Below are 14,753 nucleotides of genomic sequence, written 5' to 3'. Positions count from 1 at the left end.
ACAAGGCTCCTTGTTTTTTTTCTTGCAAGAGGCTAATATGGCTACCCCTCTGGAAGCCAAACACTCCTGTGTCCCTAACTCTTATTCTCCACTACCATCACAAAATATTCCATGGTATGTTCAGTTCAGTTTTCAGACTGTGTAACTGCAAAATGTGTTCATTTTTTGATATGGGAATGTTGAAACAGATCTGTGAACAATGGCAGGTTAGAGAAGGCAGTTAAGACACAGGATTTTTTAGGAGTTAATATTGATTCTTGTGAGCTAAAACAAAAGAGGAGATTGGAAGCAGGGGCCCTGAGCACTTGACAAAAGGTAATAATGTGCCTTTTTAGAGAAAGGGTGAAAAGGAATGGAATGGGGATAGATCAAAACAGACTGGTAGCCAGGACTCCTACATTTGCCTTTTGACTGAATCACCCACAGACAAATGCGCTGTTGTTAGCTTTGGATGGCATTTATTAGTTGCCCCTTTTGTTTAGACAAAGAGGCCTTGGTTGCTACAGGAGTTGGGCCCGGTGCTCTGGACAGTGCAGTCGCTAGAGTCCATCTTACAGAGATCACAGTGGCAGCTGAGAGCCACAGGATATGTGAAGGATGGATCCACACCGGATGGGCATTCCCGCAAGAGCACAGTCTCGTAACGTACCTCCCTGTAGGTACAGACTCTCTGGTGGAAGACTATCCTCTCGTCCTTCAACAACATCTCCTGTAAAGGAAGTGGGGGGAGAGATATTATATACATGATTTGCTTTTCCTTCCTAATGTAGGGCAAGAGCACCAACTAAAAAGAACCATACATGCCCACTCTTCTGCGTGTCTGAATTCCAAAGTGTTATGCCTCTCTCACAGAGCTTGGAAAAGTTACTTTTTTGAACTACAACTCCCATCAGCCCAATCCTGTGGCCATGCTAGCTGGGGCTGATGGGAGTTGTAGTTCAAAAAAGTAACTTTTCCAAGTTCTGCTCTCATTAAGTACAGCAGACATGAACAGGTTGGGATCCCAAAGCCTGCCATCCTGCAGGTATATCATGAGTACATGCCAATTGTTCGGGTGTGCTCTTTCCCCCATAAGCCAGCCTTCCCCAACCTGGTGTCCTCTGGACGTTTGGGATTACAGCTCCCATCACCCCTGGTCATTGGCCGTGGCCGACGCAGATAGAAAATTGTAGTCCAAAGTGCCTGGAGGTCATTAGGATTGGAAAGGCTGCTGTACGCTGTAGAATGCCTGTGCCTTGACTGGCAGATGGAGATGGAGGTGCCACTCTTGAGGCATGGTGCCAATGCAATGGTTTCTTGGTGCTGGTTTTTGGAGAGCTCAGTGGCATACTTAACGAATCTTGGGTTTTAGTGCTAAAGCCTGAAACCAGGAGTTTGGACTTCTCCCATACCTATGCATCTTCTGATTTCCAAAAAGTTTGTCAATAGTATAGAGCAGGGATGAGGAGTTTCAGGCATGTGGGCTGAATGCAGCCCTCCAGGCCTCTCTCTATGGCCCTTGCGACTTTTCCCAGGCCACCCCTTCCTCAGTGCCTTGAACTATTAGAATTCCTCTTGGTGGTTTGCCCCAGTGGAGGATAGTGAGATGTGTGTTTCTGTAGGAAGCTCTGGTTTTTGTGTTGCTGGAACGTGGCCTACTGTACAAAGGTAAGAATCTCAGCTGTTCCCCACCCACTTTTTGCCTCTGGCCCTGCCCACAAGTGTCAGGCTGAAAAAGGTTCCTCACCCAGGAGCTATCCATCAAGCTTCTCTTTCACCCTTCCCAGTGTCCACCCAGCAAGTCAAATGCTGACGCAACATTTGATGCAGGGGTGGGGAAATTGTGCCCATTGCAAGGTTGCTGAACTCCAACTCCCATCCGCCCTGATCATTGGCCATCCTGGCTGGAGCTGATGGGAGACGGAGTCCCAACTACACCTGGAGAGCTGCCCCTGATTTAATTACACATTCTGTGCTCAGGGCAGGTGCATCATCCTGAGTCTTAAGGGGTGCAGCTTTACTGGATTTTGTTTCCCTGTTCCCCAGCTTCATATCCCGCACATGCACACACCCTGGTCTCACAGTAGCCACTACAGATGGTGGTGGTGATGGGCATGCAGACAGGGCAGTCGTCTTTCTCTGCTGCGATGGTGACATTGACTGGGCGGCAGGCCAGGTTGCTGCCGCCTGTGCTGCTCCTGTGGCTGGCACAGTGGCTTGCAGCCAAGAGTAAGAATGCTGCCAGCAATGGAATCTTTCCCTGGACACAAAAGAGGAGAGAGAGACAGGGAAAACAGGAATTGAGGAGTCTGAGAGCAAGGCTATTGCAAAGTCAACAGCAGGTGTTAGAGGAACTGTTGCCACTGTGATTTCAAGGTGGGGGGGTTAATCAAGGGCAAGGCTAGATCCAATGGGCTTAAGTTGCAGATGCAGTGGTTGGACATTAGGAGAATCTTCATGACAGTAATGAGCAGTTTGACAATAGAATCAATTGCCTAAGTGTGTTGGACTTTCCCTCCTTGGAGGTCTTCAAGCAGAGGCTGAGCACCCAACTGTTGGGGATGCTTTAGGTCTGGATTTCCTGCATCAGGGAGAGAGTTGGACAAGATGCTTTACAAGTCCCTCTCCAAATCTCTGGTTCTAGTGATCAGTGGCGGCTGGTGCTCATTGGGATTGGTGGGGCGGAAGGTAGGAAGACCCGGCAGGCAGTAAGTGGAACCAGACCCAGCTCATTCTAGTTCTGTAGTAATCTTCCTCCCTGTTGAGTTCTCCAAGGGGCAACCCTGAAACTAAGGAGGAGGAAACAGCCAGCCAACCCTTGGAATAGTTGTTAAATACGAAGGCAGGCAAGTGGAGGCTGGCTGAGGGCAGACTGAGATTAGTGGGGCAGTGTCCCATTTGCCCTCCACAACTGGTGACTGAATAAGCATCAAGGCCAATTGATAAGATCCCAGGAGGCCTACTCCTCCTGACTTGTACTTTGTTTGAAAGCAGGGGTGGCTAACCCTAACCCTCCAGGTGTTGCTGGAACTGTAACTCCCGTCACCCTTGACCGTGGGCCGTGCTGTCTGAGGCTGATGGGAGGTGCAGTCTTAACCAACAGCTGGAGGGCCACAGGTTATTTGGGCCTGCGTTTTTTTTAATTATTCCAGGAGAGGGTGACCACTTGGCTCCAATCAGTCAGAACTCTGGCAAGAATGCTCATCCCTGCAGCTCTTTGGCCTGAATCCTCCCCTGCTCTTGATAAAACTAGGTCGTTAGGAGAGTCTGTCATTTTAGTTCAGGGGTGGCTAACCACGGCAAATCTATTCAGCCTGTTTTTCTCTCCACCCAAAGATTCTAGCTGTATCAAGGACGTTGCAGGGCTCTGGTCTCCGTGGGGATATTTCAGGTTTCCTCCTGTCCATTTGTGCATTAACACTTCAACCTGTTTCCAACGTTCTGGACGAGTGCAAAAGTCACGGATAAGTACTTGGCAAGTAAGTTTATTAATTTTTAATTTTATCAAAATGATTTAATACATTAGGGAGGCTCCTGCTAGTGTTCCTCTAGGTGGGCACCCATGGGTGGTGGGATAGGAGAAGGAGCAACTGTTGCCAGCTATTTATTGGAGAATGCTGGCTCTCTTTGGGGGCCTGGTGCTGTTCCCTTAGCCTTCACCCTCCTATGGTTTCTGGCTGCAGGCTTCCTTCACCTCTGTGTTAAGGGTAAGGGAAAGTACCGTACGTTGACCTGCAGTACAGCATCACAGGACTATCGTTATGAATGAGGGGGCTAAGCAGATAAAGACTAATGAGACCTGTAACAAAACGTTGCAGCATGAAGTGCTCCAGTTGCTGGAATCCTGCACTCTTCCAGGATGATCCTCTCCATCCCTACCCCGCAGCCCTCCATTGCCATTGGGTGTGCTCAGTGTTCACTGAGCAGGCTGTGGAGGGCTCCTTCAAGTTTTTTGTTTCCTTTTTTTTGTACTTGGGATTTCCCCAAGGCTACTAGTGTCATTTTGGCTACATCAGGACCTACATTTCTCAGAAACCCCAGAAGGGGCTCCTTTTGGGAGGAAGGGCAGGATATAAATTTAATATATAAATTTAAAGAACTGATATTGCCGCTAGTAGATATCAGGGACTGATGGACTTCATCTCCCATCAGCCCCCACCAACATGGCCAGTAGTCAAGGATTATGGGAACTGGAGTCCAACAACATATGGAGGGTGACAGGGTCTCCATTCCTGATAATGATATCAACCTTTTCCAAAGCCCCCTTTACTTTTTCCTTTAAATTGTTCATGGTCCAATCCTGTGTATGTTTACTCAGAGGGGTCCCCCGCCACTAAATGCAATGGATCTTTCTCCCAAAGAAGCGTGCATAAAGCTTAGCTTCCACAACAGATTGCTGCTTTCCCTCTGCCTGAAACACTTAACCCATCTTGCATTCAGAAGAATAAACCACGGATGTGCAGCTTCGATAAATAATTCACATGCTATCCTCCAAGCATTCCATTAAGCAGCAAATGTGCAAGAGCCACGCGCATATCCCGTGTTCTGCTTGAGCAGGTGGTTTTTCGTTTACACGTACCTGTGTCACCTTCATAGCGTCTCCTGGGCTGGGCTGGCCTGGATCGGAGTCCCTCTGCCCCTATCTTGCATCTCCTTTTATATGGCCTGCTCCCTCCCAACACCCAACCTACAGGAGCCTCAAGGACACACATAGAGGGATGTCATGATACCTGGTTGCCAACCAGGCTGCAGCATTGAAGGATGCTAAAAAGGCACATTCACTGTTCTTTCTGGAACCTTTGTTTGTTTATTTCTTAGTTAGAAACCTTTCAGTTTCAGCCAGCGTTTGAGCATTGAAAGGCCAACAAATTTTTACATGAATCCTTTGTTCCATTTGAATCTTGCTCATCTTCCAAGAAGTCAGCATGGCTTTTGTGGGACATCAGGCATCTCCCCGCCTCCCATACACATTTTATCATCACAACAGCCCTGTGAGGTAGGTTAGGCTGAGAGAGATTGAGAACAGCCCAAATTCATCCAATGCGCTTCATGCTCAAACAGAGAACTGAACCCCATTGTGCCCAGCCCAAATATAACAACCATCCACTACAATACACAGAACCTTCCATGCAAACATCCTTTTGCCTAGGCCTAAACTGCAGATCACATTAATCTGGGGTGGGGGAGTGCTGGTGGACAAAAAATGCTAATCTACTCCCCCCCCCCTGCCTAGCAGTAGCAGAAAATGAAATGGCTAGAGATTTTTCCCTAGGCTGTGGGTTTCCATTTCCCATCCAAGGTCGCTAGCTCTGGGATACACCGGGTGCGTTGCTAGGTGAGAAATCCCTGGCTGCCTTTGCCACTTCCCTCCTGCCTGAGCTGTGTATTGTCCCTGATGGCAACCCCAGCCGTTGCAGAAAGGACAGCAGTGTGGCTTACCCTGAAAAGCAGGCAAGCACAAAGCAAGCTGGTGCAAGGCTTTGTAAGAGACAGGTGTGCGCATGCTGGGTTGCTGTAACTCTGACTCCTCAAACGAGGTCCTTTCCTAACTCACTGCCTTCGCTCTGTTTGCTGTGCCTTTGCCAGTACTTTTGCTGGGCTGTAAAAGCAAACCCTCCACCCAGTGGTGGCTGGTGCCCATCAAGACTGGTAGGGCAGAAGGCAGGGAGCCCAACAAGTAGGTGCAGCCACAGCCAATGACTACCAGCCCCTGACTGGTTGTTAAGTATGAAGGTAGGCAGGTGGGGGCTAGCTGAGAGCAGCCAGAGGCGTCATTATTTTATTTATTTAATTATTTGTTGAATTTATATCTCGCCCTTCCTCCCAGAGGGATCCTGGGAAGGCAAACAAAAACATTAAATTCCAGTTAAAACATCTTTAAAGCAAAAGACTTTAAAACAAATTAAAACAAAACATCTTAAAAAGCAATTCCAGCACTGAAGGAGACTGGGATAACGTCTCTACTTAAAAGGCTTGTTGAAAGAGGAAGGTCTTCAATAGGGGCTAAAAAGATGACAGAGATGGCGCCTGTCTAATATTTAAGGGGAGGGAATTCCAAAGGGTAAGTGCCGCTATACTAAAGGTCCACTTCCTATGTTGTGCAGAATGGACCTCCTGGTAAGATGGCATCTGCAGGAGGCCCTCTCCTCCTCTGGTGGGACTAGGGTTGCCAGGTTCTTGGCCTGAGACTGATCCTGTATCTTTAGGAGACAAGAAAGTCAGCCAAGTGCAGTTGTTCTTGCAACCCTGTAATGGGAGAAACCACAAGGTGGAATGCTCCCTTCCCCCTGCACAACTTTTAAAGATACAGAATTTATTTATTTATTTATTTATTTATTTATTAAATTTATATACCGCCCGACTAGCAATAGCTCTCTGGGCGGTGAACATAAAATAGCATAAAAATACAATGAATAACAAAATAATACTAAAATACAATCAACAATCCAATACAATAAACATTTTAAAAAGTAAATCAGTGTAACTTAAAATGCTTCAGAGAATAGGAAGGTTTTGACCTGGCGCCGGAAGGAGAGCAGAGTTGGCGCCAGGCGTACTTCCTCGGGGAGACTGTTCCATAGGCCTGGCAACCAAGAGGTCTTCTGTATCTTTAAAAGTTGTGCAGAGGGAAGGAAGAATTCCACCTTGTGGTTTTTCCAATTACAGCGTTGCAAGAACACCTGCACTTAACTGACTTTCTCTTCTCCTAAAGATACAGGATCAGTCTCAGGCCAGGAACCTGGCAACCCTAGGTGGGACCCATTTGCCCTAATGGACCAGCCTCTGCTTCCTCAAACAGTTCATAGATGAAAACAGGAACACACGTGTAAGAATTCTCACTTTTCAAGCCTCACCCTCTCCACTTAATACACACTGGAATTTTGGAAAGGCTGTTCATAAGGAACATAGGAACTCCCTTATACTGAGTCAGCCTCTGGGCCACCTTGCTCAGTACTGTCTATCAGGAAAAGAGCAGGAGGGAGGGAGAGAGCAAACAACTCCAAGAGCTTTAAATGAATTTTATTCCAAGTCCAAAGCATTTCAGATGGATGTGCCATCTTCCATCTTCAGCCAGAAAACCACAGACACGCTGTGGACTACCTGACCACAGGCATGCTTACAGACCCCTAGTGGTCCATGGACCACATTTGAGGAACCCCTGACCTAAACAGCAACAGCAACATGGGCAGTGGTGGTGATAAGAGAGCCTCATGTTAGGTCTGGTTACAACCTATTGCTTGAAAACTGTTGTCCTATTATACCATTTCTGCTACGATGGCTCAACCTTTCATATGCTGAAACTGTCTGGGATTTGTGCATGAAGTGTACAGAGCTACTGTCAGCATCTGGCATCCTTGGGCAGCTTCCAGAGCCCACCTGCTGATGATGCCTATCCTGCCCTCACTTTATTATTATTATTATTATTATTATTGGCCTAGGATTACAAGCAACACCAGACAGCTGGATCTAGACAGCCTTTTAATTTTTCCCAGTGTCCCTGAACCAGCATTGCTCTGTGGCCGAGGTCCCCAATGTGGCATCCATGGGCACCTTGGAGCCCTCAGACACCCCCTTGGCACATGTCAAGGCCTCTTCCCCATCCTAATTTATTAAAAATTGAAAGGTTTTCGTTGAAAGTTTGTTTTATTTTGTTTTGACCAATGGATAGTCCTGGGCTGGCTGGAAAGTGAAGTGCAGATATCCAGCCACCCTGCCCTCTGACCTCCCTTTACCCAGAATGCCTCTGGGCCCCACATGGGGGTGTCTTGCCTGTTTTTTTGGTTTGGTGTATTTTGTTTGGCTATTTGTTAGGGGGGGAGAGTTGCCTACTTTTCATTTTCCTCAGTTGTGGGTGTCTTGTCTAGGATGTTTGTGTGTGTGTGAGTGTTGCCATTTTATGTGTGTGGGTTTTGTTTATTTTGGAATGTGTGCAGTTAATTTTGCCTGGGTTTGAGGGGGTAATTTCTCAGCATCACCAATTTTTCCTTCTGTGAAATGGGTATTTTGTGGGGCCCATGACACTTTCTTAGATTTCCAAATGTACCCCCAGGGCCCTCAAAAAACCCCCGCTCTGGGACTATGTGACAAATTATAGAGGGGGCTAAACTAAGGATGGATGAGTCTGATGATTTTGGTTTCTCTCTGTTTCACATTTTTCCAATCTTAAATTCAGTTCACCACGTTTTTGCCTTAGTCTGTGGATTTTTCTTAAAGCCCTCATGAACATTTGTTGGCATTTTAGTGGACATGTCTCCTAATCTGCACATTTTTGAATGCAGTTTTCCTTAATATAATGCACGGCTCTATGTTATTTTCACTAATGTATGCATTTGTAGTATGTGCCCTACATATATCCTCTAGCATATGCATTGTTGTACACATGTGCTTGGAGAACTGCATTGCAAAATCTGTAGAAGTGCACATTTTGAAGGATGGCTGCGTTTTGAGTCACATATTGTTTTAGGAAGTGCAATGGTGGTATAAGTTTTCATTAAAATGCAGACCAGACAATTTCTCCTTCATCCCCTAGGCTAGGCTCAGCCACCTAGTGCTGCCTGCAGTGCACCCATGGTAGTCAGGCAAGCCCGCTGACACAAGAGGGGGGTTTCATCGGAAGACGTTTTGCCCAGGACCTCCTCTGGACCTGGAGCAGGCCGGGGCAGCATATTGGGTCTGGCAGAATAGGCCCCTTAATGGAGAAGGGTTGATGACAGGGTTGAAAGTGGGTGTTTTCTAATGAAGAGATCAAAAGAGATTGCCAACGCCAGGTGGGAAGGGATCATGAATTTTATGGATAAAAGCAGCCTTTGAGCTGGCTCAGGGTCATTCTTCTGTAATCGGTGCTGCAGTAGTGGGCCATTCATCAGCAATAAAGCTTACCAAGTGGCCTTGGTTCTCTCTTCCTTCCTCCCTCCCTCCCTTCCTCTCTGCCTAACCTCTGCCTAACCTACCTTGAAGGATTATTCCAAAGGTAAAATGGGATTACCCTGTCTAAGATGCCATGAGGTTTTTTTAAGGAAGGATATGGTGAATATATGATAAAATGGTGATAGAATGGCCACAAAAGGGGGAACCCATAAAAGCATAAGAATAATCCTGCTGGATCAGGCCAGTGGCCCATCTAGTCCAGCATCCTGTTCTCACAGTGGCCAACCAGATGCCTATGGGAAGCCCACAAGTAGGACGTGAGTGCAAGAGCACTCTCCCCTCCTGCAATTTCCAGCAAGCAGGCATTCAAAAGCATACTGCCTCCAATAGTGCAGGATGGAGCACAGCCATCATGGCTAGTAGCCACTGATCGCCTTTTCTGTCTAATCCTCTTTTAAAGCTATCCAAATTGTTGGCCAAATTGGTATCCAACTTCTTATGAGCTGATCAAACTGGAAGGTAGCAAGAAATCAAGTGGAAACGGAAACATTTACTTTGCTCTGTTGGGCAACCTGTTATGTTGCTGTCTTATCCTACCCAACAGTCATCCTTGTCTTCCTTTTTGGATTATTATAATCAGTAGTGAAGTGGCAAATGTAGAAGTTTAGGGTCTCTTCATGGGTCATCAGGCTTGGCCCATAGCACAGGCCAAATTTGACAGGTTACTGGGGGCACCCACCTGTCAATCACATATTATCCAACCCACTTTTCAAAACCCCTTGCAAGGGGTTCCCAAGCCACAACATCTTGCTGGCAATCGGGTGCTTGGAAATCGCTGCACATGGGGCATTGCTAGCCCTGCTCTCAGCCCTTCCGAAAGCACCATACATAGACCTAGTAAAGTGGTTGTTTCTCCCCTCCCCATGGGGGGTGGAGACAAGGAACCTGGTATTGTACAGGCGTTGCTGCCTGTAGGAAAGGTCCCTCTCACTAGTGATCTGCAAAAAGCAGGTTTCTTCCCCCTGGGTTTTGCATACCAGCTGAGAGAAGGACTTCTCTCTCGCACGTGATGCCTGTGAAATACAAGGGGCATGGCTTGACAAGGGTTTCTTTCTCCTTTCCTTGCACAGACCCACTGCAGGCAAAATGGAGGGTGCACAGGGAGAGAAAGAAGGCTAAGAAGAGTGGATGGAGAGTGAGGTGGCATTTCCTCACAAAGAAGGGGGCAAAGGAAGGCTGCCTGTAAAATACAAGGGGCTGCTTGTAAAGCAGTTCTTTTTTCTCTCGATTGTGCTTTTTGCAGATTGTCTGTGAAAAAGTGGGTAGGGGGAGAAAGCGAGCCTCATGGAGGGTGGGGGAAGCAGGGCTGTGGAGTCAGTATGTCAAACCTTCAACTCCGACTCCTCTATTTTTCTACTGTCCGACTCCGACTCCTTCATAAATGGCAAATGTATATTAATTTTTCTACTGTCTGACTCTGACTCTGACTCCTTTATAAATGGCAAATGTATATTAATGTATTAATACTAATAAATTAATATTAATATTAAAATATTAATTTTATTTTGAAGTCGGAGTCAGTACATTTCTACTGACTCCGACTCCACCCAAAATTGCTTCCGACTCTGACTCCGACTCCACAGCCCTTGGGGGAAAGACAGAGAGCAAAGGGCTAAGAAGAACGAAGCTGCCTGTATTTCACAAGAAGAAACCTCCTTTTTGTAGATCAGCTGTGAGAAGGATTTCTGTCTCACGCAGTGATCTCTGTAGAATACCCTATTTAGGGGTGTAGTCGCCTGGGGACTTAGGGGGTGTTAGCCCCCTTTTTTGGGAGCAGGGTCCCAATGTATCCAGCTTTCTATGAACCAATCAGGATGAAATGGGAGTGTATTAGCCACTGAGAACAGTCTACCTTTCCTGCTGATTGGAGCCAATCAGAGTGAGAGGAGGTGAGTCAGCCACTGAGAAGACTCTTTCCAGTAGCTAACACTCTCCCCTTTCATTCTGATTGGCTCCTAGAGATATCTGTTGTTGTGGGGGAAGGCATTAATAAGGATCTCATTCTCAACCAGCAGCAAAAGAAAAAAAGGAAGGAGGGTGTGTGGCTGTAACTATCATGAAGGGAATCTGCACTTCTGAATTTACCACTACATTTCTGCCCCCATTCTTCTTAGCCCTTTGTCTCTCTTCCCCCACCCTCCACTTTCTCCCAATCTGCAAAAGGCTCCACTGAAGGAAGAAAAAAAATGCTTTACAAGCAATGCACCTTGTATTACAAGCAGCCTTCCTTCTTTCAGCCTTCTTTCCTTTATCCCCCTTCTCTGTGAGAAAAGGCTGCTTTGCCTCACTCTTAGCCCCATCCTCCCTCCCCTCCACCCCGTGTGGCTATCTTCTCCTATCTTCCATGTTGGCTGCTATGGGTCTGCGTGGGACGGTTGAAAGCCCTTCGTTTTAGTAAAATTCTCATCTTAAATCAGACTGGGCTGTCCCTCCTCTTCTCAGTAAACATCCCTTTCTTAACTCCTGTTGACTCTCCCTCCTCCCAACAATGGTGGGAGCCAATTAGCATGCAAGGAGATTCATACTGACTGATTAGCTGTAGTTGTCTCCTAGAGATGCAACATTTCTGGAAATGTTGAAGCCATGGGAAAAAATGGAAATTTTTGGAAAAATTGAAAAAATGCAGTATTGGCACTTTTTACAGATTGAAAGTCACTTTGTTACTTCAGGAACATAAAATGTAATTATGTACAAGTTGGCTTGGCATAAAATTATCACATTTGGTATATTAAAAGTACATTTTATTCAAACAATTATTATAAATTGAATGTACTTTTAATTTTTTTAAAAATTTTTTATAATGGAGCTATAAGCTCCTGAACTTTAAGGAACCTCTTTCATTTTGCCAGTTTATGAGGAGCAGGGAAAAAAGATTTAAAAAAAAAAAACCAGAAGAAACCATCAACATTAATAAAAAAGAAAATTATTCATGTCTCTGCTGGTCCTCCACAATGTCAAGCAGACATAAAGCATCCATTCCCATAAAAAGAACTGAGAAAAAGGTGATTCAAGATTCAATGAAACATGTTATTCATAATGCTAGAATAAAACATTCCATAATCCATTTTTCTTTTTCAATTTTTCCAATGTTTCAGGAAAAAAACCCAAAAAGGCTTCAGGAAAACATTTTTTTCCTGGTTTTTCCAGGCCTTCACATCTCTAGTGACTCCTCACCTTGCTGGATTCTCTGACTCTCCTAAGGCAAGGGCTTAGCTTTTAAATGGAAGCATACACTTGGCATTTAGGAATTGCAATGGCTTGACTGGCTGTAGAGACAGGCAGAGGGATTCCAGGAAGGGGCTGGCTGCAAAAAAAGTTATGGAGCTGCATCCCGGAGCATCCCCCCAGGAAAACATACCTGATTATAATGGATTTGTTGTGTAGCTGCATTCCAAAGGAACAAAAGTGAATGTTTCAGCTAGCCAAGTTTGTTAAAACAGTCTCTCTCCATTTAAAGCAGTGTTATACCACTTTAAACAGTCATGGCCACAAAGATTCCCAGAAACTGTAGTTTGTTAATGGTAATAAGTTGTTTGGAAACCCCTGTTCCCCTCAGAGCTACAATTCCCGATGTGGTTTAACAATCAATCCCTCTTCCCAGATAACTCTGAGAAATGTAGCTCTACGAGGAAAATGGGATCTCCAAACAATGGGATCTCTGGTATATATGAGTGGAATGCAGAAGAGTGCAGAAATGAGTAGTCTGGTAAGACTGGTGGTTGAAAGAATAAAGAAACTTAAGGTTTATTACTATTGGGAAATAAAGCCATTCTGAGTACAGGTATACACATGACCATTATAAAGTCATTAAAGGTAAAAGTCCCCACACTTGTAGTGCGAGTTGTTTCCGACTCTTAGGGTGACGTCTTGCGACGTTTACTAGGCAGACCGTATATATGGGGTGGGATTGCCAGTTCCTTCCCCGGCCCTTCTTTACTCACACACAAATGCTATCTAAGAAGAGAGGAAGGAAGTAAAGCCTGAGAAAATCAAACAAGTAGTTACTAAAGAAGGAATCAGTGAGGGAAGAATAGGTTGCAGTTCTGTCTATTCCCCCCTCCCCCCAATTGGTTCAGGTTAGTGTGACAAATGTTGTTAGCATTTACTCCCAAAATCAGCACCCTTAACAAACTAGTTCCCAGGATTTTGGGGGGAAAGCCAAAAAAGTGGTATGATACTGCTTTAAATGTAAAGTGCAGATGGGGCTTCTGGAAGAATGTCTGTGACAAAGGTAGAAATGGAAGCATTTTGCCACATAAATGAAAACTCTATTTTGTTAATCACAATAACATATATATTATTTTAGTGATTAACCAAATCCCAATGCCAAAAGGGATCCAGAGCAAGCCTGTGTGAGGTGCAGTTTGAGGCTTTTTCAGGTATAGCTTTCTTTTATACACATATACACACAACCTTTTCAAAACACATGCTGTTGATTAGAGCCAACGCATTAGCTTGTGCCTGGAAATGGTTACAGTAAAACTACACACACATAACAGCATGGAAGGGCTTGCATTGGCTGTCTTTTAATAGATCCCCCTCGGCCACCAGCTGGTACCCGATGGAGTGGTATTCAAAAGCACATGAAAAGAACAAAAGCCAAGGTGGTGTAGCGGCTAAAACATATTTATTCATTCACTTCCATTTTGATCCCACCTTTTTCCTTCAAGGGCAGCCTTTGCCATCCTGGTGCACTCCGTATGTTTTGGACTCTAACTCTCATCAGCCCCAGCTGGTTGTAGTCCAAAACATACGGAGGGCAGCAGGTTGGCGAAGGCTGTGCCAAGAAATTCAAGGCAGCGGTGTACATTGTTCTCTCCCCGCACACACACTTTATCCTCACAACAGCCCTGTGAAGAAGGTGAGAGTCATCCACTCAGATTCATGGCCGAACAAGGATGTGAACCCAGATCTTCCCAGCCCTAGTCTAGCACTCTAAACACCACATCGCAGGAGCTCTTGAATGCTGGATTTGAACATGGAAGATCTGGCTTCAGGATTCCACTCTGCCAGAAATAGGGCAATCCTAGACATGTGTACTCAGAAGTTAAAAGTCCCTGTGTTCACTGGGTAAGTGTGCACAGGACAGCAGCCAAAAAACTCATCTAGAGCATGTTGAGCTACTTGCAGGAATGGCCCACCAATGGGATGAATAAGAAATACTTTATTTTCTCTCTGTTCCTGGAATCCCTCTTTTACACTAACCGCATCTAGCAGGAGCTGGTGCCATTTTTGCTATTCTGTCCCATTATTATTTATTTATGTACCGCTTTAATTGTCAAAGTGGCTTCTAAGCAGTTTGCAAATATATGATCAATTACTATGATCCCGCTAACATATTCAGTCTGGCTGCAGTTCCCAGTGTCCCAGGAAGCTCCCATATATAGATGAGGATTAAAACATCCAAAAGTATAGCACTGACTATAAGGAGACACTGAGGACAAATTCATTTTTACTAGAATGGAGGCGGGGAATGTTTTTCAGCCCGAGGGCTGCATTCCCTTCCGAGGGCCGCATGCCAGCGATCGGTGGGGCTAGAGGCAAAAGTGGGCAGAGCAGCACATGCAAATTTTGCCTTTGTACAGCCGGCTGCTTTCTGCACACTCGTACTCACCCCTCTTTATCCTGAACCAGACTGGCAAGAGGCATTATCCGAGTTCAAGGACGCAGTCTACTCAGCCCCAAACTTGTTGCGATGCAAAGCAGGGCCAGTGAAGGGTATGGTTTGGTGAGAGTTCCAAGGGCCAGAGAGTCCTGGAGGCCCTGAGGTTCCCCCCCTCCCCGCCCTAGTATATTAGGATTAATGTATTCTAATTCCTTTGCAAGGTTTGCTACAGTTTGTTGAA

General features: G+C 45.7%; 1 protein-coding gene across 1 annotated transcript; it reads right to left on the bottom strand.

The window, feature by feature from the left end:
* Nucleotides 1-478: 478 nt before the first annotated feature.
* LOC133368019 (lutropin subunit beta-like) lies at nucleotides 479-4,573 on the bottom strand. The gene is made up of 4 exons (XM_061592102.1): nucleotides 4,559-4,573; nucleotides 3,701-3,711; nucleotides 2,051-2,300; nucleotides 479-709 (listed from the first exon to the last, which is right to left on the bottom strand). Exons 1-4 carry the CDS (start codon nucleotides 4,571-4,573, stop codon nucleotides 479-481), a joined length of 507 nt encoding a protein of 168 aa, XP_061448086.1.
* Between the last annotated feature and the right edge of the window lie 10,180 nt (nucleotides 4,574-14,753).

The sequence above is a fragment of the Rhineura floridana genome, chromosome 11, assembly GCF_030035675.1.
Source record: "Rhineura floridana isolate rRhiFlo1 chromosome 11, rRhiFlo1.hap2, whole genome shotgun sequence".
Classification (NCBI taxonomy): domain Eukaryota; kingdom Metazoa; phylum Chordata; class Lepidosauria; order Squamata; family Rhineuridae; genus Rhineura; species Rhineura floridana.
This window is presented reverse-complemented; position numbering and strand designations above follow the sequence as displayed.